The sequence below is a fragment of the Crocuta crocuta genome, unplaced genomic scaffold, assembly GCF_008692635.1.
Source record: "Crocuta crocuta isolate KB4526 unplaced genomic scaffold, BGI_CrCroc_1.0 scaffold698, whole genome shotgun sequence".
NCBI classification, from domain to species: Eukaryota; Metazoa; Chordata; class Mammalia; order Carnivora; family Hyaenidae; genus Crocuta; species Crocuta crocuta.
Genome location: NW_027530855.1, coordinates 2,254,643 through 2,280,770, shown reverse-complemented (window position 1 = coordinate 2,280,770; position 26,128 = coordinate 2,254,643). Strand labels below are relative to the sequence as shown.

At 42.2% G+C, this 26,128-nt stretch overlaps 1 protein-coding gene across 1 annotated transcript in view; it reads left to right on the top strand.

Moving 5' to 3' along the window:
• Positions 1 to 26,128, top strand: part of KCNU1 (potassium calcium-activated channel subfamily U member 1) — a 133,641-nt gene that overhangs the window by 104,260 nt on the left and 3,253 nt on the right. Inside the window, exons 20-24 of the mRNA XM_077769553.1 lie at positions 5,480 to 5,576; positions 8,905 to 9,129; positions 10,403 to 10,589; positions 15,980 to 16,051; positions 18,676 to 18,815. Of these exons, the coding sequence (XP_077625679.1) occupies positions 5,480 to 5,576; positions 8,905 to 9,129; positions 10,403 to 10,589; positions 15,980 to 16,051; positions 18,676 to 18,815 (721 nt within the window). The remainder of the gene's footprint in view (positions 1 to 5,479; positions 5,577 to 8,904; positions 9,130 to 10,402; positions 10,590 to 15,979; positions 16,052 to 18,675; positions 18,816 to 26,128) is intronic.

The window sequence follows — 26,128 nt, the reverse complement described above, 5'->3', positions numbered from 1 at the left end:
GTGTTTCAAGGGCTTTATTCTCCCTTCCCTTTTCCTCCCTCCCTAGGAGCTTTTTCCCATTCTGGTGGGAGAGGATCTGGTTTTAGTGCTGAAAGTCTCCTGTCCTGGGGAACTCTAGTTTTGAACACACAGTGGCAGCTACTCCCCTCCTTTCCTAGGGCTTCGCACAAGGCAACCAAGAGGGCACGATGCTTTGGAGATAACCAGCCTGCTGCCAACATGTGGACTATCCCACAAGATTTTGTGGCAGGCTTTCTTGCATTTTACCTAGTAGGAAAGGTGTCATGGCAAATATATCCGGTCAAGCTGGTGATTAAGGCACAGAGCCTGGTGCACATTCACCTTTCTCAATGGAAAAGGAAGTGATCACAGAGTCCTTTCTAACAAGGACAGGGGGTTGTGCTCTCCTCCTTCCTGAGATTCTTACATAGTTTCTTGGTCCCAAAAGTTTCTGAGACCTCATGGGAACCCTTTTCCATTTGCTCATACATAGGTTCCTAGGGGAATGGAATGTAAAAAAAAATGATCCNAAAATAATAATAATAATAATAATAATAATAATAATAATAATAATGCCTTGTTATGAATAAGTGGCGACCAGGTGAAACCCAGAAAAATTAAATCATAACATGGCCATAAAAGCTCATATTCGGAAGTTTGACTGTAGCACATGTGCCATATGTGTAAATGTGTGCAAAACAGAGGGAGAAAGAGACAGGCACAGGATAGAGTGGAAAGCACTGGGTATACAACTTGGCCCTTACATTCCCAAATTTTAGGTGATAGTCTTTTCCCTAGAACATGAGAGGTGGTAGTCAGAATTGACAAGCACTTAGTATTTTCAGACTAAGTATAAACTGAATCACTTTGTCACTATACACAAAGTCATCAGAGAGAAAGCAGCTATAGCCTTCAAGATACAAAATCCTTAGTGGCACCAAAGGCATCCTGGGACAGAAGATTTTCCCTCCAATTTTTGGTGGGAACTTGATCACTACCTTCAAGGTACAGTTTCAGTGTATTTTTCCAAAGATTGAACCATGAGGGGCACTGAAACTCTTAGGCACACTGGCACATTCCTCCCCACTCCTCCCCAGCGCTTAGCCAAGGAACTTGTCCTTACTATGCTAAGCTTTTGAAACGTGTTATTTTAATTTAACTCAAGCCTTGAGCAAAAAAAATACATTGTTCTGCACCCAGGCCAGAAAACTCTCTCCTAAGAATTTACAAGCCACCTATGGAGTTTTAAAAAGCTTCAAATAGAATGGTTACATGCCAGGGTTTCCTAATACGTCCAAAAATGTGGCCTGCAAAAGAGAGAGAGATAAAAGAGAAATGTTGGTGCCTTTTAAACTTTATAACAGATACCATGAACAGTGGAGGATATCACCCACTGGTAGATTGTCTTCAGGAACAGCCTGCGTCAAGTCTGTAAATTGCAGGAAATAAGGACAGCAGACTTATAGTCTTGGAAGCTGTGTTTCCTGACCTGGCACTGAAGTCTACCTCACCTTAACAGAGTATTTCCTACATGGTTTGATCTCTCCCTTCGATCAATGCCACCATTGGAAACTGAAGGCACGTGGTCCTTCGCATCTCTTTTCCTTTCAGTGATAGGATTCACATAGGATAAGTTGCTATGGACATGGAAGAATAAAAACACTCTTCAGAACGGTTCCAGAAAGCAGAGAGGAAAGAACCTGCCTTCTTTAGCTGGGACATGTTCAAGCTTGTACTCAAAAGACAGTGGGCTTCATGCATATGAAAGTGGCCCCTCGAGGAAGGCAGTCATCAGCAAGGAGAGCTGGAGCCTTCATCACATGCTGCCTTGGACATCCACCAGACTGGCTACAAGAGCTGTTCTCACCCAGCACACTAGACCGGTCAGCCTCTGAATATGGAAGTCAGAGACTTGACTCTGAGGAGATTTCAGGGTTTGATGCTTCCTGGATGCTCCCAGGTGGAAGTATCCTACTTTGCTTGGACAAAGAGAAGCCCATCTTGTGACCAGTGAACTACCCTACCATCATCCCAAACGTGTCCTGCTGAGGGCCCTCTCAGGGAGCTCCTACCATATTTCTTACCAGTCTGTCCTATACAGAAAGGTCGTTCATCTTTTTGTGGCTTTTCCTTTTTTCCCTGAACGACCTGGATGGTGATCTGTGGCACCTTTTTCCTCCAACGCATCAACCTTTATGTTCTAATCTTCATTTCCTAGTTATAAGACTGCTAGTGCTGCACATTCCCATAGGTGATTTATTATTCTCTTTAGGAAGGTATATTTCTTCAAGGATCATGTCATTTGCAAGGCATATGGCAGAAGGGAGCTTTAGTTAAGGGATGGTGAAATAAGTTGCATCAGGTTTTGCTTGGCAAGGACACCAGATGGATGCCTTTATGATGAAGTGGGGCTCCTCCAGCCTTTTCCTTTATGCAGGTCTCCAACAGGTGTTTCCTCTAAGGCATATCTGTTTTCCATAACATCAGAATGAAGAAAGATGTTGTCTGTGACAGCTTGTGTACATAGATCATGCTTTTATTATGATAGAAAAGTGTACAGTGATTGATTTGGTAGCCCGAGTCAAGCTAAAATGTGCTGGGGAAAAGATGATTCTCCATTTGCCAAAAGGGCGTTTAATTTCCAGACCAGGAGTCCTCATTTATTCTGGGGATGCGGGAGGAGGCAGGAAGAGGGAGAAGAAGGGAAAAGTGGAAAGGCTGAAGAAAACGACCAGAAGGAAAGTATTCTTGAGTGCAGAGAGCAGGGATCAGGAAGCCACCTCCCTGAAGGTAACTTGGGTATATAGTATATCGGTCTCCCAGAGATGGTGTCTAGGAAACTACATGTGGAGAGAAGAGTAGGTTCTGTGAATGAGTAACATAGCCAGCTCTCCAGATATCGATAAAAATCAAAAACATACTCAGGTCTTAGGTGTGTCCCTTGGTGGGTTTCTTTAACAAGCTTGGCACAAAGCTATCACCACGATCCTATCTAGTACCATTAAGAAAGCCTGTATGGGGGTGCCTGGGTGGCTTAGTCGGCTAAGCGTCCGACTTTCGCTTAGGTCATGATCTCAACGGTTCGTGGGTTCGAGCCCCGCATCAGGCTCTGTGCTGACTGCCAGCTCAGAGTCTGGAGCCTGTTTCAGTCTGTGACCCTCTCTCTCTGACCCTCCCCTACTCACGCTGTCTCTCTCTCTCTCCTAGAAATAAATAAAACATTAAAAAAAAAAAAAAGAAAGCCTGTATGGCTCTTAGAATTTGGGGCCACAGCTCACGAGTTACTGATATTTAAACCACCAAAAGTCATGTTAATTTGAAAGAACAAGGTAACCCATTTTGGCCAAGCTGACCTTGAGGCTGATATTGCAACATCCTCTGGCTAGGTAAATGACTAGAATCCTCCAAATGTATAGGAAGGTCTTAAATGGGGAGGAAGATAAAGGATTGCCCCTCAACCTTGGCCAATCTCATTAACAATAAGCTCTTAACTTTCCAAACCCTTCTCCCAACGTCAGCTTCTCTGTCTGGGTCCTCTGACACTTCTAAGCTAACAAGTTTAAGTTTAAGTAAGTTCCTTTGTCTGGAAAATTATGACTTAAGATAGCAATTTAGAAACCACCTTGGTTAAAGGGATCAAATTGCTTGGTATTATCTTACAGTCTGAGTCTTTGGGCCAGGTATTGAATAACAAGCCGTATTAATTCACGGGAAAAAAAAAAAAAGAAACCCTCACCTGCAGCACAGACTGCAATATGTTGTATTTCTCCCAGGATGCTTAGTAAAACCTCACAGGAGAGTGCTGTACTCATTCCCAGGGCTGAAACCCACCATGTGACATTGTACAGCCTGAAGAGTCACATGGGAGCGTGTCACTACATCAGCCATCACTTCTCACATTTCACTGGTCAGAACTGGTCATGTGATCCCACAGCTGCCCCTAAGCTAAGGAAGGAAAGGGAAATTGGGTAATCCGAGCACCAGGCATCTCAACCTTAGCATATATTCAAACGCCAACTTTACCATTTGTTAGCACTTTGACTTTTATCTGTAAAACAAAGAGTGGTGTGTAAGGTCTGGCAGAGACTATAATGATCATTACATATTTCAATTCTTCTTATACTCCTCAACCCGCTTAAAGCTAGCAGGAGTCATGTGACTAGGTTTGGCCAATGAAATGTAGGCAAAACTGGTGTGTGTCACTTTGGGCCAATGCAATTAAAAGCCCAGTCTTGGGGCACCTGGGTGGCTTAGTCGGTTAAACGTCCGACTTCGGCTCAGGTCATGATCTCGTGGCTTGTAAGTTCCAGTCCGTGTTGGGCTCTGTGCTGACAGCTCAGACCCTGGAGCCTGCTTTGGATTCTGTGTCTCCCTCTCTCTCTGCCCCTCCTTGGCTCACGCTCTGTCTCTCTCTCCTTCAAAAATAAATACAACATTAAAAAATATTTTTAAGCCAAATCTTGATTCTCCAGTCCTTTTCTCTTCCCTTGCCTTAGTGACTGAGGACAATATGAGTTCCAGGTGTGTGAACCTAAGATGGCATATAGCCTCTGTGTCCTTAAAGCCCGCAGTGGCTGCATGGAGCACAGGCACCTATTTACCCGAGGAAAATATATGATGTGAGTGAGAACCTGTGTTATGTTCAGCCCCTGGAATTTTGAGGTTATTTCTGCAGACTAAGCCTTGATTCTCCTGACTCAAATAGGTTCTTTCAACCCTGAACTTTCTGTGCTTCCAGAAAGGTTTCCTCTCTACTGAGCAAATATGCATTCCTTTGAATGTGATGAGATTTTTCCAAAGATCACCTAACCCTTTCAGTGGTTGAGCATATTATGTGACAAGCGTTGTGCCCAGCTCCAGTGTGGGGCGATCACGTGGAGGGCTTTGCCAAGACTTAAACCAAGATTAGAGCAGAGTTTGGTCAAATGCAGGCCAGTGATGGAAGCTGTAAAGAATGCAAAATGCATATAGAAAGTAAGGATGTTTCAACAAGGCTTGTATTCAACAGGGCTTCATACACAAAGGTTATGGAAAAGAGAGGGGAGGAAAACTGGCCAGGAAAGAGACCGCATTCATGACTCAGTCTCACAGCCTTTTAAATTCTATATTCAGGTGCCCAAAACACCTCCCATGATTTCTCCAATGACTACAGTAGCAAAATTAAGAGCAAAAATAACCACCTTCAAGGCACATAAAATGTAAGGTAAAAGGAGAGACTGATAGGTCTGTTAAATACACACACATGCACGTGCACATGTGTGCATGTACACACACACACAAGGCTTAGTATGTCTTCAGCTGTGATACACTCTTCGTGTCCTTCAGACATGAATCTTTATTCTGGACTCTCACAGACCCAAGGTCACACTCCTTGTGTTGTTTGCACTTTGAATTCTAGGTTCTAATGAGTTTGACATCTTGGCCTTGCTACATTAGTGACCCAAAGGTTCTCAGCTAACTCTCTATTCTCCCTACTTAGGGCTTTTCTCTATGAACCAGAACCAGATTCTGACCAGCTTGATGACAGCGGCATGTTTCACTGGTGCAGAGCAATTGCAATGGAGAGGGTGATTCTGGTAGGTGATCTTGCTCCAAATCTCAAGTAAAATAAAGCTTCACCTAGGGAAAATAATGTTCCTACACTAGTTATAAGCACCTGCCATTTCTCTTTGTAAACTGTGAATTTCAAAGGAAAGAAAGACACATTCCTCACCACCCATATGAATGGCATGCAGGGTGACGGATGTAGCATTTGACAAAGACTATGTTGGGCTTTGAAACAATTTAGATCAGATTGTTCAACTTCCTCTTCCCTCCTTTAACAGTTTAGCTGAGTCAGTTATTTAGAATAATGTTCTCCTGACACTTTGCTGTTTTGCTAGTAAATCTAATTAATTTAAATGCACCAGGGAAACCATTTACAAGAACTCTGAAGCCTTTCTCTTTTTTTTTTTTTTGAAGTAAATAAGCATTTTCCTAATTATTGGTTTTTTTTAAAGTTTGGATTTTCTATAGTGGTTGTTCTTAAAGCTGGCTGTACTTACACTTAACACATTAGTCAAGAGTGTCTCTCCCAGGTACACAGCATGTATGAATCCTAGCAGATATTAGAATCCTGTCCCTGTCTCTGTTCTCTCAAGGAAACCAACTAACTCGATTTACTGAAATGCCAGAAACTAAGATGTAAAAAGTCCGTATCCTAATCCAGGCTCTGACACCTGCTTTCTGGATCCTTATCTATTCTCATTTTCCAGAGTTAGCATAATCTCAGTGGTTTACCTTGCAAGCAGCTGTTGGTAAATATAACTAATAAAAGTGATTATATGTTGTATGTACCCTATATCATTTTTTTCAACTATGACTAATTGATAATTATATCTTTTTCTTGCTTTCCAAAAGTAGTTCAGTTCACTTTTTTTTCTGTTAGACACACACACACACACACACACACACAGAGTCCTTGTGGCTTGGTACCAGTGTCCTGACAGAATATGTTCCAATTTCTGTAAAAGCCTGATCAATCATTTGATCAGAAGCACACAGTTGTCAGAGCTGTCATATCAACTAGGACACTATTAGGATTGCTGCTGAAATTCACCAGTTTAGCAGTGATGTCTTGTTCTAAACTAAGCAAAATAAACCCCGTTGGGCAGGAAGCTAAACATGTTTTCAGTGGGAGGGAAATCATTAGAAAGGTTGAAAAGTTGGTTGCAGATGGAGGCATCCAAGAGACCAAGAAATAGAAACAGCAGATGTTTTATCATATACTTCTTAAGCACAGAGGCAGGTTGCCATGATTTCTCCTTTCTGACACTTGATGTAGAATATAGTTCAGAACACCAGCTAAGTCTTTTGGTAAGTTTAAAAGGGCTTCTAGCTTAAGAAATTCTAAAGGTCTTGAAACTTGTGACCATAGAGGAGAGACATCCATCCTGCAGAATTCACTGGGGGCTTTGATTTTGGTTTCGTTTGCAGAGGGTCAAGTGGAAGTGTTCGATTTATGTTACTCTGAACAAATAGTGCATCCTCCACTTCCCCCTGTAGCCACCATCTTTCTCAATTGGGAGACAGTTTTGTGCCACAGTTTGTTGGAGAAATTGCCTCTCTAGCTGTGCCCATGAATGCATTCTGCCATGTATCTTGTTTCTAATTGTTTAGTTCTACTCAAAAGAGCGATAGTTGGACTTCAGGCATGTTACATTAAATACCGTTAGAGGCTTCATTATTCAAGTTACCACTAATCGGATTAGTGAGAGACAATTATTTAATACATTTGGTTAAGATTCACATCACTCTCTAGGAAGGCTCTCCAGACAAGTAGCTTTATTTCCCCTCACAGGGCAATTCCCTCTGAAAAGAGAGTATTTCCTCATATATGCTAATTTGACAAACTAATTGTGGAGAAGTCAGATGTTGCTTATTTATCTGGTTAGATTTTATCAGACCCTGTTTCACAGAAGCTTGTCATTTAACCCAGCTAAGGACAGGCATAAGGGAGGATGATTTATCCATTTGAAGTACTCTGACTCTTCATGTGCAGATGCAGTGCTTTTAAATGCATTTACCTTGTTCTCTTTTTTTCTTTTTTTTTAATAGTTTATTATCAAGTTGGTTTCCATATAACACCCAGTGCTCATCCCCACAAGTGCCCTCCTCCATGCCTATCACCCCCTTTCCTCTCCCCCCACCCCATTTGCCCTCAGTTTGTTCTACCAGCTTCCAAGCATCCTCCACTGAAACTCTAGGAATTCAGTAAGATTCAGAGTTGATTAATAGGTATTGAACAACAGCTAATGAGTTGAGCATTGCGTTTTCAATATATTATTTAATTTCCACAACAGAATTCACTTTTGTTTTTAAACCATTTAAACTCAACAGAGATTGAGGGGGAGAGGGTTACACTAGTTTGTTTGTTCACAATCATACAACAGAATACAGAATCAGGTCTTCCTCCAGATTCATCCCTCCTTCCAGCCCACCCCAGTGCCGCTAGAGAAGACCTTGACTCATTCCCTGAAAGAAATCAGACAAAGGTTTAAAATGAGTTTCCTGGGGCGCCTGGGTGGCTTAGTNAAAAAAAAAGTTACATTTATCATTCTTAAAAGTCTCTTTGAATGTGGGGGAAACCTAACCTAAATCTCTTTCATGCATATTTTTATTTTCAACTTAGAGGTATAAAAGAAACGTTAACCACTGGTGATGCTGGTGGTGGTATGGGACACGTGTAAGTGCTTGAGTTCAAATGGAATTTTTGTGACCTTTTTATTTCTTTTGTCTACTGTGCATATGAATGTCCTAAACTCTGGAAAGCATCTGTTGAATCAGTTTGGTGTAGTAGGTTGAATCTTATAAAATGACCAATATTCAACCCTTTTTTGGCCCATAAAAAGGCAATTTCATATGTTCCAAACTAATGGATATTTTCACACGTACAAAAATCCAGTGAAAACTCCAGCATGTTGTACAGCCTGGTGTGATTTTCAGGGCTCACTAGGAGACATAAATCTGGCAATGGAACTTGTAATGTTTTAGCTTTCCATTGACTCTCACTATAGCACATACAAGGCCAAAAACATGTGATGAAAATAAAAGATGTGCTCCCCATTTTATTCTATGATGTCACACCTCAAGGAATGACACCGATCTGACTTTTAATCGATGCCCTCCAGGTTAATAAAAGACTTGAAACAGTGGAATCAGAAGGAACTCCACAAAAAGATAAAGAGTAGAATTGCCCCATGGTGGATAAATCAATTTGTATGAGCAATTTGCAGAATTTCATTATCCTTGTGAAAATGCTCCTGTGGATGTACCTAGAAGTGTTGGTATCAGCGGACGGAGCCATCTTTGAGAGACTCTCAGCTTGTTCAAAAACTGACCAGACTCTGGTCTGCTTCTCCTTAGAAACGAATGGACAGATCAAAACATGAGTTCCGGAACCACGTGGTAGCATGTGTCTTTGGAGATGCCCACTCAACACTGATGGGGCTTCGGAATTTCGTAATACCCTTGAGAGCCAGCAACTATACTCGGCAGGAGCTGAAGGACATTGTGTTCATTGGAAATTTGGATTACCTGAGGAGAGAATGGGTGTTTCTCCGGAATTTTCCCCGGATATACATTCTTCCCGTAAGTGTCACATAAGAGTGAATATTTATAATGATAATAGCACTAATGGTACTAGCATTAATAACAATAAAATAATAGCTTGTCATTGTATAGTGCTTACTGTTCTAAGCATCTTACATATATTAACTCATTTAACCCTCAAAATAATCCTAGGGGGTAGATTTTAAAGGTGTTGAACTCCGGGCACAGAGAGCATAAGTAACCTGTCCAAGTTTATACCACAGATGAGTAGCCAAACTAAGATTTAAATCTGGACGTGGTGGCTCCTGGGTTTATGCTCAGAAGCCACTACATGTTATGTTTTATGTTTATTATCATGTTTATGGTCTTTTTACAACTAAGAGTTTCTCTGCATTTCTGAATCAGATTCTGACCTAATAGCTACAGCTAATAGGTGGCCTTTGTGCTTCAACTTTCTCATCTTTTCTGAAGACACATCTAGTGTGAGCCACATAATGTCACACAGTCCCTGATAGATGTATGAAAAGGAAGAATTCGGTTTATATTTCTGAGAAATGGATCCATTCTGCATATGTGACGTTGTGGGTGTAATTGTATTTGCTCTGAATCTTTATAGGTCTGTATGCCATTGCATGCCACTCTTTCCCTGGATTAAAAAAATATGGCAGTGTGAAATGCACCAAAGCATGACATTTTTTTCATGAAACAATACTGGTATATGTAATATTTTTCAAATTTCAAAAGTGAAAATTTCATCTGTCTTTTTAAAAAGGCACCATAAAATTCTCTGCATTGCAAATGCAAGTCTAAGCTTCCTGAAGGCAGAATCAGATCTATCCCTGTTTCTCCACCAAATTGGGAATGAAGCAACCATCACCATGCTAGTTAATCCAGAGAGTAATAGGAAAGGTCAGCTACAAACAAAATTGTGGGAATGCAAAATTTGCCTTTAGATCCACAATTTCTCCTTTCTCTGAATGATTTCTGTTACCCCTACTGTTAATCCTATGTTGCTTCTTCCACTTGAGTCATCTGAATGGATGTGGGTTCTTCCCCCTCCATCCACCTTTGACTCATCCAGACTTGCTCTCAGGAAAGGGCCTGTGAAATTTAGTCACACTAAGATATTAATGATCAGTGAAGCTAAATGTGTTCAAATATCAGGGAACTAAGTCTTAAAACCAAGTCAGTGGAGGCTGAAGACGTTTTGGCTGAAAACTTGGCATCACCCACAAAGGTCCATTACCATAAGCCATGATATAAATTCCCTCCATCTGAGAAGTCCTTCCTCTACTGGGTTTTCTCTCATTAGGGATCTGCACTCTTTCCTGATGATCTCCGTGCAGCCAACATAGAGGAATGTTCCATGTGTGCTATCTTATCCTCCTCATCCAAGGCAGAGAGCAGCCCAGCATTGGTAGACACAGAGACCATCATGGCCACCCTCAACATCGGATCACTGCGGATCATCAACCCTCCTCAGATTCCTGAGGAACCATGTAAGAAGAACTCCCTGACAAGAGGAGGCTAAAGAGAATGGAATAGGAAAGAGAATTAACTCCCCTCTGAAGTACTTTGATCATGGGGAGGAGAGGTTGGACCCCTTCCAACTCAGAGAATTCTGTAATGGAAATAGCAGACAGTTCAGTCCTTGTGAATCCTAAGTCAAATGAAAACTATTTCTATCTTCTAAATGGAATGCATATAACACTATTTCTCATTTAAAAAAAATCACTATATTTCCAGTGCTGTTTTTGTTATTAAATATTAGTTAAGAGAGAAATCTGCATATTTTTATAACTAATAACATTTTTGGTAGTAGTAGTAGTAGTACTAGCAGTAGTAGCAACAGTAGTAGTATTAATCCTCATTGGATCTTAGAGTTGTTTCAATACTATTCTAGTTTCATGTTTGAGAGAATGAAGTATAATTCCCTCTGATTCTTTGAAGATGCTTTCAATATATGACTTGTACAAGATTATCTCTAAGGTCCCTCCCAACTTCTATAGATGAAAAATGTTGTATTGCAGCTTCATATTGGAAAGAGATGGTGAGAATCAGGATTTGTTCAGGATGGGGATGAAGTCTTTTTCTCCTTTGTATTCCTCTTAGTTCCTAGTACAACTATGGTCACTTAGATGCTTACCACATACCTACTGAATTAAAACAAATGAGCCAGTTCCCTTACATTTCACTGTACCCAAGTGTTTGAGGTAAATTCCCATTAAAAACTGTGGTTTTCCTTCTCCTCACAAATGGGAAAAGGCTTTTCTGTTAATCTATTTCTAAAAAACTACTAGACACTCATGTTGATCCTCTGTATCAGGATCAAGAGCTCAGTCCTCTAGCCACGTAGCTTTTGACCACAGGTATTCCTTTGCATGGAACTTGGAACAGTCAGACATCAAAGGTATGGCAAGGCTTTCATTATTGTTGAGGATAAAAAAGTTCATGAATCAAATTAGGATGCCAAAGGAACTCTCTCTGACTCCTAGGCACTGTTGCTAGGTGAGAAAATAAAAGGGCCTTGGGACAAAGGAATAAATGAGTAATCTAGCCTAATCTTTGGTAGGTGAACTGAGCCAGCTACCTGAGACACCCTCACTAAGCAATGAAAGGCCACTCAGCAGCCAGAATTATAGGGTGTTTTGCAAATCAGACTAATAACAAAGCACTTTATGAATATCAAATTGCCATGGAAATCCAGACAGAGGATATATAAGCCATATCTCTGCTGTGTAAATCTAAAAATACTGTTGTGTTCTGCATGTAAAACCGTAGCTTAGCAATTAGGCTCACTCAGATTTACACAAAATTTTGTGGTGTGTGTGTGTGTACACTGTGCTTACAACTTTCTATAATTGGACACAGAAGAGTACTCACTTTAAAGGCAATGTCATCAACATACAAATGAAAATGCCCACTTAAGCCTGAGATAAACTGATGTCAGCCATCGAGTTAATCATCTGGGTGACGTGTCCTTTCTATCATTCCTTTTACTTCATCTCACATCTTATATAGGCTAGAAAGAGAGGAACCTATGGATTTAATTCTGCTTTCCTTTATTTCTAGTGATTTTAATCATTTTGCTTATTCATTAATTCAACAAAACAATATTGATTTTGTATGATGTGCCATGTACTCTGTTACAGGCTAGAAAGATGCCCTCAAAGGAGAAAGATTAATTGGTAGAAGGAGGAAAAGGAGAGAAGGAAAAAGGTTTGGAAAGGCAGCAGAGAAAATGAAGGGATGTCAAAGTATTTCAGTTACTATGAAGTATGAACACATGCTTTCCCCAAAGATAAAGAAGAGTTTAGAGAGAAATGCATTCTGGGGGGCCTTGCAAGGTTTCTTTTAGGGATGTCATCATACCCAAGTGTGTTACCAGGAAAAATGGAGATCAGACAGGCTCTATTGTGCCACCTATCTAAGGTCTGCGACTCTGCTCCTCTGCTGGCTATGCCATCAGTCAAGGCACGTTATGAACACCTATGAATAACAAAGGATCATTACTCAGAAATTTCATCAATTACTCTGGCATTACAGGAATCTACCTGGAGTTTATATAGAAAAATTCCGAAGCCTCAAAGAAGCTTGTTTGGTTCTCTTAACCATTCTTCCCGTTTAATGTGAATACTGTTCTTGTACCATCCTGAAGAGGTGGATATGGGAATATACACTTCCAAGAACTGCCAGTATAAAGGACTGTGAAATTCTGCTGGGAGGCAGAAAACATCTTGCACGCTGAGCACCAACATAAGACTAGCCAATGGGCAGTTTGCTCCCCCTTCCTCTAGGACAGGGGTTTTCAACCAGGGGCAGTTCCTCCCCTCTCCCCTCCCCACCCCCCAGCAAAGGTCATCTGACAATACCTGGAGACAGTCTTGGTTGTCCCAACTTGATGGGATACTATTGGCAGCTGGTGAATAGAGGTCAGAGATGCTGGTAGACACCCTACAACGCACAGGACAGCCATGCATGATTTAAAAAAATAATCACAAAAACCTTTTTGGCCCCTAATGTCAATAGCACCAATCAGAAACCTTGCCCTAGCATATCTGAGACTTTTCTGGATCAGCGGGCTTTCTACATCTTCACAGTCATGATAAACTTACACGTAAAGGCCATCTAGGACCACCGAGGCTATTCCATACAGTGATTCATCAAGGGATGTTGGGGGGCTGGGGACAGCAGAGTGAGGACTTTCTGAAGGATCAGTAAGAACGCCAGGTCTCCTGGACATTTCTGTGGGAAACTTCAGGTTTTCCAGTGACGTTCTAATTACTGCCCTGTCACATCACAGGGAGAACAGGTTGGCAAACCTGGGTACCAAACTAAATAATCTGTGGCGTAATCTAAACATATAATGGTAATTAAGTCTGACAACTTAATATGCTACTGAAATTTAAATGTACAGTAGTAATCTACAATTAAGCAATCTTTTGTAATAGTACCCTGCCAGACTGGGAGATTTCAGGTATAATATTGTGTACTATTACATAGCAAAAATATTGACAATTAGTGAAATATACCCAGGCTATGATCTGACACATACTCAAATTAACCATTGCTCTACACTACAAGAGGGAACTAAGGCAGAAATTCAGCTGCTGTCCTTTAGCTGCTGTCCGAATCAGTTATTTCAACTGATAGGCATGTGTCTGCACCCAGTAAGAACATTTGAGATGGAAGCGTCTGACTATATATACTTAATTCACAGATTTGATAGGACTGTGGTAAAATCCTGATCTCTCTATATTTCCCACTGCTCACAACAGCCAGAGGGATCTTTTATAAATATTTAACAGATAATGTCAGTTCCCTACTTTAAACCCTATAATGGTGACCCATGACAATTATAGGAAAGCCACACAGGGTCTTGCAAGCCAGTCAGGAGTTTGAATTTTCTCTTACTTCATCTTATTTATACTGACTTTTTCCTGCCTTGTATCCTTTATCCCATGCCCTCTGCCTGGGTGGCTTTTCCCCACCCCTCAGGACTCCATTCCAACATCTGAGAGACCTCTCTTCAAACTCTGTCTAAAGTCACCTTTCCCCATCAGTCACTGGCCCCTAAATATTAGTTCTTTTCTGAAGTATTCATCACTATCTGTGAAAATATTTTTTATTTGCAGCATGTAGAATATCACTGGGGCAGGGACTCTTCACTGTTCTAGCATTGTACAGACTCTCTTTAAATACTGGCAGAAGGAAGAAGGAAGAAAAGGTGCATAAAGCAGAGAAAGCATCTTACATAGTTCTGAGAATAAAATAAATCTCAGTTCTCCCAATCTTCTTGCATTCTTGAAATCCCAGAAAGTTTTTTCTTTAGGAAACATGGTTTAAGGCATTCCGTTCCCATTACAAATAAGATTTACCAATGCATGAGGATATCTGATCTCCAGCCATGATGTAAGCCTTCCTCTTAAATAGCTCTGTGAACAAGGTTCGCCTCTGGTCTTCCACCTCCCCACCTGAAGCTAGAGGGTTTACTAAATGCCTAAGGCCCCTGACAGTTCTACCTAGAAACCAGATGGGTTGGGAGCTTCTTGTGGGGGGTCAGGTTTTACCCTGAACCCACCTTGAAGCATGACTCTGAATCTTAGCGGCTCTCAGAAACATATTCAGCTCCACTCTGCATTAACCAGAAGTGGCTCTTTTACTGAATGTCTTGGGGAGATGGAGGAGGTGGTAAATATCCTGTGGTCTGTCTTTCAGCCTGTCTTACCACCTTGCTCATCTCCACTCACTCCACATCTTCCTCCCTCCCTTTCCTCCCATGTGCCTGGCTCAGGAAATAGCAGTCCCTGTTCAAAGCAGCAGGGAATTTTAATTACAAATAGAATTTTTACCTTTCAGGTAGTTTGTCCCTGTTACCTAGCATTCTCAGAAAGTTTCAAGAAAGACAACCAACGGTTTTAAAGCATCACTCCTGATGAGATCATTGTGTGTTATTTCTTTTTTTAAGTGGACCCCAGCTTCCCATCTCTCTCTTCCCTTTTCATTCTTTACATTTTTTTTTAGTTGGGCTTGGAGACCAAAACTCTGGTGTTCTGCTTGGTTTTGAACCTGTCCATTGTTCCCTGCAAAGGACCACTGTGTTTCAGGCTGGTGCCGTGCATTGCTGTGTTTTGGAGTCAGGGCCCACAGAGGAGTCAAGGCTCACCTCCTAACGCAGGAGGGAAATCTGTCTGTAAACTGAAAGCAAAGCTCAGAGTCCCCAGGTGACATCCTGGCCATCTTTAAGGAAGTCCCAAGGCATTTAGGATTGAGGCAGGCCAACCAGAAATGGGAGGCAACCAGTTCAGCTAAAGAAGAAAAAAGATGTGAGCAGTGCCTCATGGGTGCCCAGGGAACCCAGAGAGCATCTCATAGAAGCCAAGAGCACTAGGAGCCTGAAACCAGTGGTAGTATCTTCAGAAGCACTGCTGGGGCAGCATCACTGTTTATTCATGGTTTCCTAAAAGTTCTGCAAGCAAATGGATGTGGTTTGAGGTACAGCCTGCCTGAGCCATTACCCAGCACTACCAATCCACATAGAATACTCATATTTTACATATGTCATCACTAAGCAACTACTGGGAGAACTTCACCATTTTTGTAGTTCATTTGAAATGCCATTTAAAACACATACCATTTCTCTGGGGTGCCTGGGTGGNAAAAAAAAAGTAAAACACATACCATTTCTCAAAAGGAGATGCTGAGGAGGCCTCAATTTTCTTTCCCTAAATATAGAGAAAAAACAAAGGATTTGGGCATGAGAGTAACTTTGTTAAGATAAAGCATCAAGTTACATGGCATGCATTTACATTCTTGCCAAGTTTTATAAACTGCTTTATTTACATTGATCAATCTCTTTTCTTCTTTGTTGTCTGTGTGTCCACAAAAGGGACTTTAGGGTGTTTTGACGAATTTCCTGAGAAACCAAAATACCGAAGAATCCCCATCCTCACTGAACTGAGTAAGTTGTGTTTCAAGGACAAAATTCAAGGGAGAAATCTTTGTGATCTAAGAGTCCACAATAAAAGGATCGAAGAATCAGAATGGGGCTCAGAGATACATTAAGTATTTGACTAGACCTTACATTGGGCTTTTACACGGCTGGTGACATCATCAGGCAGAGCCTGTTATATCTGGGTGTCAGGGTGTAGGAATAGCATCTGCCTTCTCCTCTTGTTCATTTACCAGGATAGGGAGACCAGCCATGGGCTCAGTCTTGTTTGAAGGAACAAGACTCCTCCCTTTTGTGGGAGGAGCGACGGGTTTGAAGACTCCTAGGAAGGTTCTCCCAATACTCACTTAACTATCCACCTTGGGACTGTAAACCAGGCATCTTCCTTTCCTACAGTGATAGGGGGCTGGGGTACCAGGGTCATACAAATGAGGCACTTGGGGTACAGATCTTAAGGATGTGCCCCTCCTGGGTTTCTTAAATTTTGTGTCCCAGGTATCTCCCTTGGGTATCTGAATCTGGGTTCTGAGTGATGTTCTTCTAAAATGAAAATGCTTCATTCAGAAATACCAGAATAAGCTGTTATCTCTCACCAACACCCTATGGGAAATGGACATATATGAGACTTTCCTCGGTGTGAGGAGTTCTGGGGGTAAGAAGAACAGTAGGGAAGGCAGCAAAGATATATCTGTGCATTTGGGGATATGTTTGTGAGACAACAGGGGACACACTGGGATTTATATACCAGCAATAAATGATGAGAAAAGAGGAAGATATGAAAGAGGGGCATGGTGTCTTTAACACAGTTTAGAACCTGAAGCTTTCAGCTGCAGTTTTTGTTTATATTTTATTTTTCTACCTTTTTGAACCATCTTTGTCTAAAGGTGTAGATACACTAAAGACACTGATTAAAAGACTATGATGTAAGGTGGAGTGGTTAGGAGGGGACCAGCAAGCTTCTCACTGGCCCCAAAGTACATCTGGTCACTCTCCAGGGACTTACAGCTTTGTTCAACTAAAGTTTTTCTGGCATCAAGCAGCCCTTGGCAAATTAGTCTAACAAATCACCTGTCAGCTCCTTCAGTTTTTTGTTCTTTGACTGGCCAGAAAGGGTCAAAATGACATGAGAGCTGCAGGCCTGACTGCCAGCACTTTGGTACAGAGTGAATAGTGGCATTCAGGAGAATGGCTAAGAGGGTGGAGGCCAGTATTTTAAGATGACCCAGCAAGATTTGGACAAGGGCTCTTGGAATATGTGTATGTGTCAAGGGCTGGAATGCAAGGAGGAAAAAGTGTATATGCATAAGAAAGGTGGGTAGATATTAGGGAGACACTGCCCATCTTTTATAAGACCAAGGGATAATTTAAAGAATTAACAAATAATTCCATCTTAGTTAGGAATGTATTCTGTGTTGTATGCCCAGTAGGTTTGGTTTGATCTGTAATCTGACTATCAAGAACTGTGAAGGATGTAGGACCTCATGCTACTTGAAACCTATAAGTTATCCTGCCACAGTTTCATGAGTACAGGCAGAAGACACAAGACCCCTGGGACAGAGATAAAGAACAGTTTAATACTCCCAAGCAGTGTCAATAGCCAGAGTACCATCAATTTTGTGCTGCTTGCCCAAGGCCTCTTTCCCACAGCGTAACATGACAAGGGCCAAATAATACCTCTGCCAACCATGGATTGCTCTGTAGGAGAGAAACCCTGGGCTTCAGGAACCAGAATCTTTTATAATGGGCAGTAGGTTTGATTCCCTTTGCTCTGGTGGGAGATAGCACCTCTATCCTCCAAATCTATTTGGTCTTCAAACATTTTTGAAACAACAGTAATCAGTGCTCCTGTTTGTACTCCCAACAGTGACCAGTTGCATCTTCTTCAGAGGCTTCTTGCAGGGATCTGAGTTGCAGCTTGAGCATGGATAGACATGCTAATAGATAATTTGGCCACTGCCACAGGGGCCCCAATTAGGAGGATTCTCTAAGCCCTGTTACTCAAGGTATAGTCCATGAATCAGCAGCATCAACAGCTGGAAGCTTGTTGGACACCTAGAATCGCATTCTGACCCCCAGACCCAGTGAATCATAATCTGTGTTGTAACAAGATCCCCAGGTGATTCATATGCACATTAATTTTGAATGTTACTGCTTTAGCTTATCCTGGACCCAGATAACTCTAAAATCTCAAGTGAATACCAAGGTATCTATGATGTAATGTTATGAAAAATGTCTATAATTGTGGTGATCATATGTTCCTATTGATGCCTGTTGTCCCAGTGCAGTTACTGAGAGTGCCCCTTTGTATTTCCAAAAGTGTCCTGGTTTGAAAGATAAATTATATGAAGGTGACATTGGAGACTTGTTTGGAGGAACTGGGTCTGTGGTGAAAGGATGATGAAGGTACCTAAGATGGATATACATCTTTAGGGGAGGAAGATACTTGGAAAGAAAACAAATTATATATATATATATAAATACGTGTATACTGAAGTAAGGGTAAATCCCACATTGGCCCTAGAGTGGACATCAAATTCTTTGATCAGTGGTCACCCCTTGGCCTGCCTTGTATGGAAGTCTCATATTCTTAAGCTTGTCTGTCTGCCTTTCTTTTTCCCTTCTTTGCCCCACAGAAAATCCTTCCAATATCCACTATATTGAACAGCTGAGTGGACTAGATGAATCCTTCTCGGGAACAAGCCTGCATCTCAGCACATCCTTTGCCACAGGAAGTGTCTTTTCTGGCAGCTTCTTGGATTCCCTCCTGGCCACGGTAAGTGCAGCTGAGCTGAACCCACAGGACCAAGCCTCTTGCAGAGGGTAGAAAGGATGGCTAGGGCTTAGGGAAATGGTGAGAATTCCTCACAATCCCAAGTTCTCTTGGATTTTCCCCCAAAAGCTTGTTCACATACATTATTTCATCTTTTTTCACAACTACCTAGCAAAGGGAGCCAAATGTTGACATTTTCAAGATTCCAAATGTGTTCTGGCCCTTAGAACGAGAGCACTTGTGACCAGGAGGAATAAGTGCCTAAAGAGGAAGGTACCAACCTTTGAGTTTCATGTTCATCTTAGCAGATCAAGCTCTGGTGTCAGAACCCATGACATACTTCTTTCTCCTCTCTCTAAAATATCTTCAACAGCTTATGCAGGACTCAGCCATAAAGGGACAGGAGGACTAAGAAAAAAAAGCTTTGGCCTTTGGAGATATGAGTTTTGTTCAGAGCTATGTTGACCCTCCCTCCATGTCTCCCCTATCCTGGGGTGCTTTGTTTTGTTTTAATGTTTATTTATTTATTTTTGAGAAAGAGACAGTGAGAGAGGGACAGGAAGAGAGAGAGAGAGAGAGGGAGGGAGGGAGAATCCCAAGCAGGCTCCGTGCTTCCAGCTCAGAGCCCAACGTGGGGCTCGAACCCACAAATGGTGAGATCAGGACCTGAACAGATATCAAGGGTTGGACATTCAATGGACTGAGCCACCCAGGTGCCCCCTGTGGTGCATTTTTGACTATATGGTTGATCTTCAGCTCTCAACACTCTAGCCTCTGAGCAAGTCCCTTGCCTCCATTCCGGTATTTCCATAAGTAGAATTAAATGCACTGGAAGAAAACCAACTCTACACAGGGCACACTGTTCTAGGTGCCAGGAGTACAGCAGTGATGAAACAGACAAATCTGTTGGGAAGGAGATTAACATAAACATGATAGGGGTGCCTGGGTGGCTCAGTCACTTAAGCATCCAACTCTCGGTTTCGGCTCAGCTCATGATCTCACAGTTTGTGAGTTTGAGCCTCACATTGAGCTCTGTGCTGACAGTGCAGAGCCTGCTTGGGACTCTCTCTCTCCTCCTGACTCTCTCTGTTCCTTCCCCACTTGTGCTTTCTCAAAATAAATAAATAAAGCTTAAAAAAACAAAAAAACATAAACATGATAAATAAGGGACATATGTGGCATGTCAGATATGAGGGCTAAGGCAGTGTGAGATAAGAAATGTAGGGGTTAGGAAAGGAGGTGAAAGTTTCAGTAGTGCAGCCAGAGAAGGAAGGCAGCAGTGAAATGGTGGCATGTGAGGCCAGTCCTGGAAAAGAAGAGAGTTCATGTCATTCTGATCTTTGGAGAAGAAACACTCCAGACAGAGGGAAGAAGGGAAAAGGCAGGGAGGTGGAAGTGCTCTTGTTGTGTTCAGGGAATTGGATTAACACACAAAATCTGTGCGTCACCATTTGTGAATGGCTGCCAGAACTCTTCCAAAGGCAGCCTTCTTCCCTCCTGGACTCCTCCCCAGCTTTTCCAAGAGAAGGGCTGCAGAGTATCTGTATATGGATGCACAGGGTTCAAAAGCCAGCTTGATAGACTCGCAGCCTTCTGTGATTCCGTGTGGAAAGAGCATCGTTCCTGAGTTGTACAGGTGCCTCAGAGGCACAGATTGCACCTCTTAGGGGAGTGTGGCTGGACCGTATGCACTGCCTTCTTGGCAGGAGGGCCATTGGTCCAGAGGGGATTACATTGCCTTGGGCTCTGCTTCCCTGAGCCTTGTGGGTAGGGGGGTCATAAATCCCATCAAGCTTCAGAGAGATAAAACTATGTCAGTGATAGTTTAACATTAAACAAGTTGGTAGACTATGAATTTCCCAAAGGGTTAGACAGCATTCAGCCTTGACTGAGCCAGGAGCCCAGTCAGGTTACTTTGCTGGGAAGGTGGCTCTGTCAGAGAAAGGGTTTTATCACTGTCTGTCATTGATATGTCAGTTCCCTTACTGGTAATTAATGACTGCAGTGTCAGGCAGGAGGTGACTTTAGATGAACTGGACCATCTGTAGAATGCATTTTCAATGGGGTTAAGGTCCCAGGTCTCTTCAGAGATCCCTAGATGGCAGCTTTGTGCCTTCAATTAAACTGGAGCCTTAATTAAACTCCCCCAGCCCACAGAAGCAGGAACAAAGTCACAGACCCTGTTTAGAACTAGTGGGAAGAACAGGATGGGCAGAGAAGGGCTGAGAGACTAGAAATAAAAACAAATGAACACATAACGTAAGCCAGCATAGGAAACACAAACTTGGTCATGGGAGCCAGCAGCGGGGCTGATTACCACTCAGCAGGGGGCCTGTGACCTCACTGGGGAATACTGCCTCCTCCCAGGCTGCCTTAGATACTGCACCATTGGGCTTCTCAGTGGGAAAGGACAAGCTCGTCCTCCTGGAATGGGAAATAAGTGATGTAAGAACTAAGGAGTCTTTTCTGAAGCCCTACAGTGAAGTCTATGGGAGAGAGAAAAAGCCACACACTGTGGTCTGATGCAGGGGAGAGTCCCATGAGATCACAGGCCACACTGACCATCACTTTGTAAGAACTCTTGGTAAATGCCTAGTTTAAGGCTAGCACTCAGTCAACAGAACATGGGGTGAGCATAGCAGTGGAGCTTCAGGGCAAGCCTTTATGTCAAAGGGGCTGGCTTGGGTTTGACCCTCTGCGTATCTACCTAGTGACCTTCTGCCCCAGGTCTTGAATCCTTAATGATGTATGACACAACAAAATGAACACACTAATACTATTTAGAGCTCGAGCCCCAAATCTCTGGCCACGATGAGCTGATAGACCTTTGAAAATAATCAGGTAACACTGCCCACTCATGTTTCGTTTGCCCTTACGTCTGGTGTTACTGGGTCCACCTGGCTTTCTAAGGGTGGGGGTGACTTCCTGTTGTCCAGCCACATAGAAAGAAAGAGCCCACAGGTCAGATCTGGGCCTCCAGTTCTGCTGTCTCCCATCTTCTGAGTACTGTTTGATGTTGGCTGGCCTCCTGACCCGACCCTTGGTCTTATAGAAATGAGAGCAGTGGCCTTGGAAATGTTCGTCAGCACTCTGCTTTATTCTCCATTCATACCAGAGCATCTTTTTACTCAGAGGTGGGGGAAAAAGGCAAAGATCTTGGTCTCCCCTTCTAGTTAGGATGGCAGTTGTGAGCTCCGTCCGTGCTGGTCACTCCCCGTAACACATTCCCATGGCAGACGCCACAAAGGGTCAGCTTCTCTGCCTGCAGATCATGCTGTGGCCCTTTCCCAACACAGACGTCGAGGCAGCTTCTTCCAACAAGTTCTGTTGTGGGGGTAGTATTAGTAATCAGAGCAATAACTGTGATAGGAATAATAATACCATCTCTGAAGCACTTACTTTGGGTCAAGGTCTTTGCTAAGTGCATTACCTGTAATACCATGTTTAATTCTTCTTTCAAGCCAATTAGGAGAATACAGTTATGAGCCTCGTTTTACATATGAGGAATGTGAGGCTTAAAGGGATACATAAAGTGCCAAAGTCACAGCACTTACAGCTGACACATTGGTTTTCAATCCCCACTTTCATGATTCCAGAGTCAGACCTCACTGTCAGAGTCGTGTCCTTCCAGAAATCTCTGTGATTCTGAGTACCTTTCCTGTGCATTGGCTTTCAAGTTTTGCTGCAAGGAATCTGCCTCCCAGCGTGCTCAGGAGCTGCTGAGCAGACAAGCAAGGAGGATTCCCCAGGGTACCCCCACCCCAGCATGGCACCCCCACTCTGCCTGTACCCTCCCCCAAGTCAGAACAACTCAGCTTTCATCTGCGCTGTGTGTGAGGCTTCTGCCTCACATTTGATTCAAAGGAGGATTTCTGCTGTTAAGAAGATCTGGAAGGCCACTCCTAGAAGTTTGAATATGTGACCTATAGAGAGAGGCATAAAATGAAAAGAGCAGAATCCTGTCTGCTCTTCTGAGACAGTATCCAGTTTCCGGTCATGAGTCCTGTGTGAGGGACACACCCCTTCCCAAGAAACACCTTCCAGGCAGTTCTGACCTGCTGCCCAACTCAGGGCACCAAGAGATCTGTTTCCTGCTACTACAGGGTCAGAAGTTATAAGTCAGACTTTGTTCTCCTGATGCCCATACTAAACAGAAGGGCAAAGGGGGAAACAGATGCATTCAGAACAGAGTCCCCTTCGGAAAAAGGCAGGCTAACGCTGTACCCGTATCTGAAACAAGATTAGATCACCAGTCTGGACTCCAACTTCTCCACCTTTTCCTCCATTCCCCCTTAATAAATGCAGAGGAATGAATGTGTGAGTCCTGAGGATGAAACAAAGCCTGTGCTGTGCTGTGAAGTCGTCACTGCTTATACTGAAGTTTTGTTTGGGTTTTCACGTAATTTTTCATTCTATCCCCTGATACACTGGTGGTTTTTTTCAACATAAAATAATAGTGTTTCCCTCCAAATCAGAGTACAGCTGACACTAGGGCTTCAAATAGCCTCTGGTATACTACTGTAAACTGCCCTAGTTGGGAAAACATACCTATGAAACATAATTCATATTCACTTTTAATACTCTTTCAGCTCAATGCTATGAAAAAGAAATATATGGGGTCAGGGCAACTCAGTCAGTTGAGCATCCGACTTTTGGTTTCGGCTCCTGTCATGATCTCACAGTTCGTGAGTTCAAACCCCACATAAGGCTTTGCACTGAGTGTGGAAGCCTGCTTGCGATTGTCTTTTTCCCTCTCTCTCTGCTCCTCGTCCCTGCATGTGCATGCTTTTGTGTGCTCTCTCTCTCTCTCTCTCTCTGTCTACCCATTGCCCCTGCAAGTGCACGCTCTCATTCTCTCTCTCTCTCTCCTTCTCTCTCTCTCAAAATAAATAAATAACCTTTAAAAAAATATGGAGAGACATTCAGATCCATAAGCAGGACTCCTGTATGGCTTTATAACAGTCGAACTTCAGAAGTGGACATGAACGTAGGGAGCAATTTCCCTACTTGTAAGAAAATTTCAGCTCACAGAAGGTACGTGACTCCCTGAAGGTCACTCAGCTAGTTACTTGCAGTTTTCCTACCACATAGTCTCATTTTTAATTAGAAATTTGATAAGAATGTTTGGTCTTAAGGCCTTTTGAGATAGATTTTCAGAATAAAAAGCAGAAAGTAACTAGGATGTTACTATGTATGTTATTAAGAAATATTGTAGGTTAGGAGAGAGACCTCAAGCTTCATTGTAGCTAAAAGTGAAACCACTCTGGGCTGAAACATTTTCTAACACTGGAAGTCCAAATTCTAGTATATCTGATTATATATCAGAAACACTCTCCAAGTTTAAAATATGTGAAGCACATTTCAACATTCATATTTTCTTGAGAAAGAAAAAAAGAAAAGAGGAAGGGAGGGAGAAGGGGAGGGAGGGAAAAAGAAAGAGGCCAATATCAGAGAACCCCGAATAATAAGACTACTAGATGAAGTCTCAGAATAAGGATGACATGTAAATCCCTTTATTTTCCCCAATGTAGAATTGCAATCCTTTTGATGTCAAAACTGAAGAAATGATATATTCAAAAGCTAAGCTTCTCTCTGTTAAAAATATGTAAAGTACATGTTTCCCCAGAGCCTGTGACACCAGAATAACCCGAGAATTTACACCTTTGCTTTCATAAGTGGAGAATTAATTCTAACAGCATTATGTTTGATCACCACACACTATGGCCACTTTTCCTTAAACGGATTGTGCCTCAGCCTGGATTTACATACCCCATTCACCTCTGGATTTCAGGGAGCCAATTCGGTAAACTCCCTTCTACGTGGAAGCAAAGAAGAAATATGAAGAGAAGGGATCCCTTCCGTTAGGACATTTGAAGTCATCCTTTAATTTGAAAACTATTTTAAAACATATTTTCCTTTTATTCTCTCTTAATTCCTATAGCTTGCAGTCAATATTATAGCTTTGAACACCTGCTTTGTTCAATGAACCCCTGAGAACATGAATGTTAAGTAGACAAAGTTGGTCCTCAGAGAGAGCATATCATTTAAGGAAGTATTGCCCAGAGTGAGATCTGATCACCAACCAGTGGCAGAACCACTGGAGGTGACCTTTAAATTTCTGATTCGCAATCCTGTCCATAAATTCAGATTGAGCAGGTCTTGGATCCCAAAAACTTTCACTTACAAATATCCTTCTAGGTGATCCAGATTCATGAGAACCAATGTTGAAGAGAACAGAATTTAGGAATGTGTGCGGTAGATCCTGATTCATCCCACAAACAATACTCTAAGGTGGTGTTATCATGTCAACCTTAAAGGCTGTGAAACTGGTTTCTGAGAAAGAACACACGAATTGGCCAAAGATATTCAGCTAGGATATATCAGTCCAAGATTCAAAGTCAAGTGCGTTTCAGAAAAACGACCAACTATAAAATACAGAAGGATGAAATGAAGCAAAAGTCAGTGGCTGTGGGATCACAAAGAAAGGAGAACTTCATTCTGATGAAGAGTCTCCCATCAGGTTGGCCAAGTTGATGAGCTATCAGATGTTCCAAAGCAAAGGCATTAAAGAGTAAATATGTAGCTTCAGCAACAGATAAACTAATTGAGCACTGGAGGGCACCATTAACAGAGGAGATGAGCTTGGTTTTACAGCAAGGGTTATAACACTGAAGGTTCTAGGAGGTGGATGGCTTGATTTGATTTGTGTTTGAGAGAATCTCTGTGGAAGCATTTTGAAAATGGATTCCAAGTGAGAAGAAAAACAAGACAGGAAGACTAGTAAACAGGCTCCTATCATAATTCAGTCTATAGGAGAGGAGGCCTTGAATTTGAGAGTAGAGAAAATGAATGGCAAAATTTTGAAGACAGATAACAATTGAGGTCATTCCTACTAATTTAAAATTTTTATTTACTTATTTGTTGGGGGGGGAGGAGTTCAGGAGGGTCAGAGAGAGAGAATCCCAAGCATGTGAGATCATGACCTGAGCCAAAATCAAGAGTCGGACACTAGACCAACTGAGCTACCAGGTGCCCCATTATTTTTAATTAAAAAATTACTAATTTTCTATAGGTAATATGTAAATGTATGAATTCTCGTGTCTACTGGAATAAAAGTCTAATTTATATAAAACAAAAGGTAGAACATTTAAAACACTATGTATTCAGATTTGAGAAAATCTAATGGGCAATGTATTACAGTGCTATTTACATGTATGCCAATTCCCAGTTTGCACTGAATATGGTAGGGATCCTTTGGAAAAGCAGTTTGAGAAAGTAGCTAGGGTCAGGGGAGCCCTGGGTGGCTCAGTCAGTTA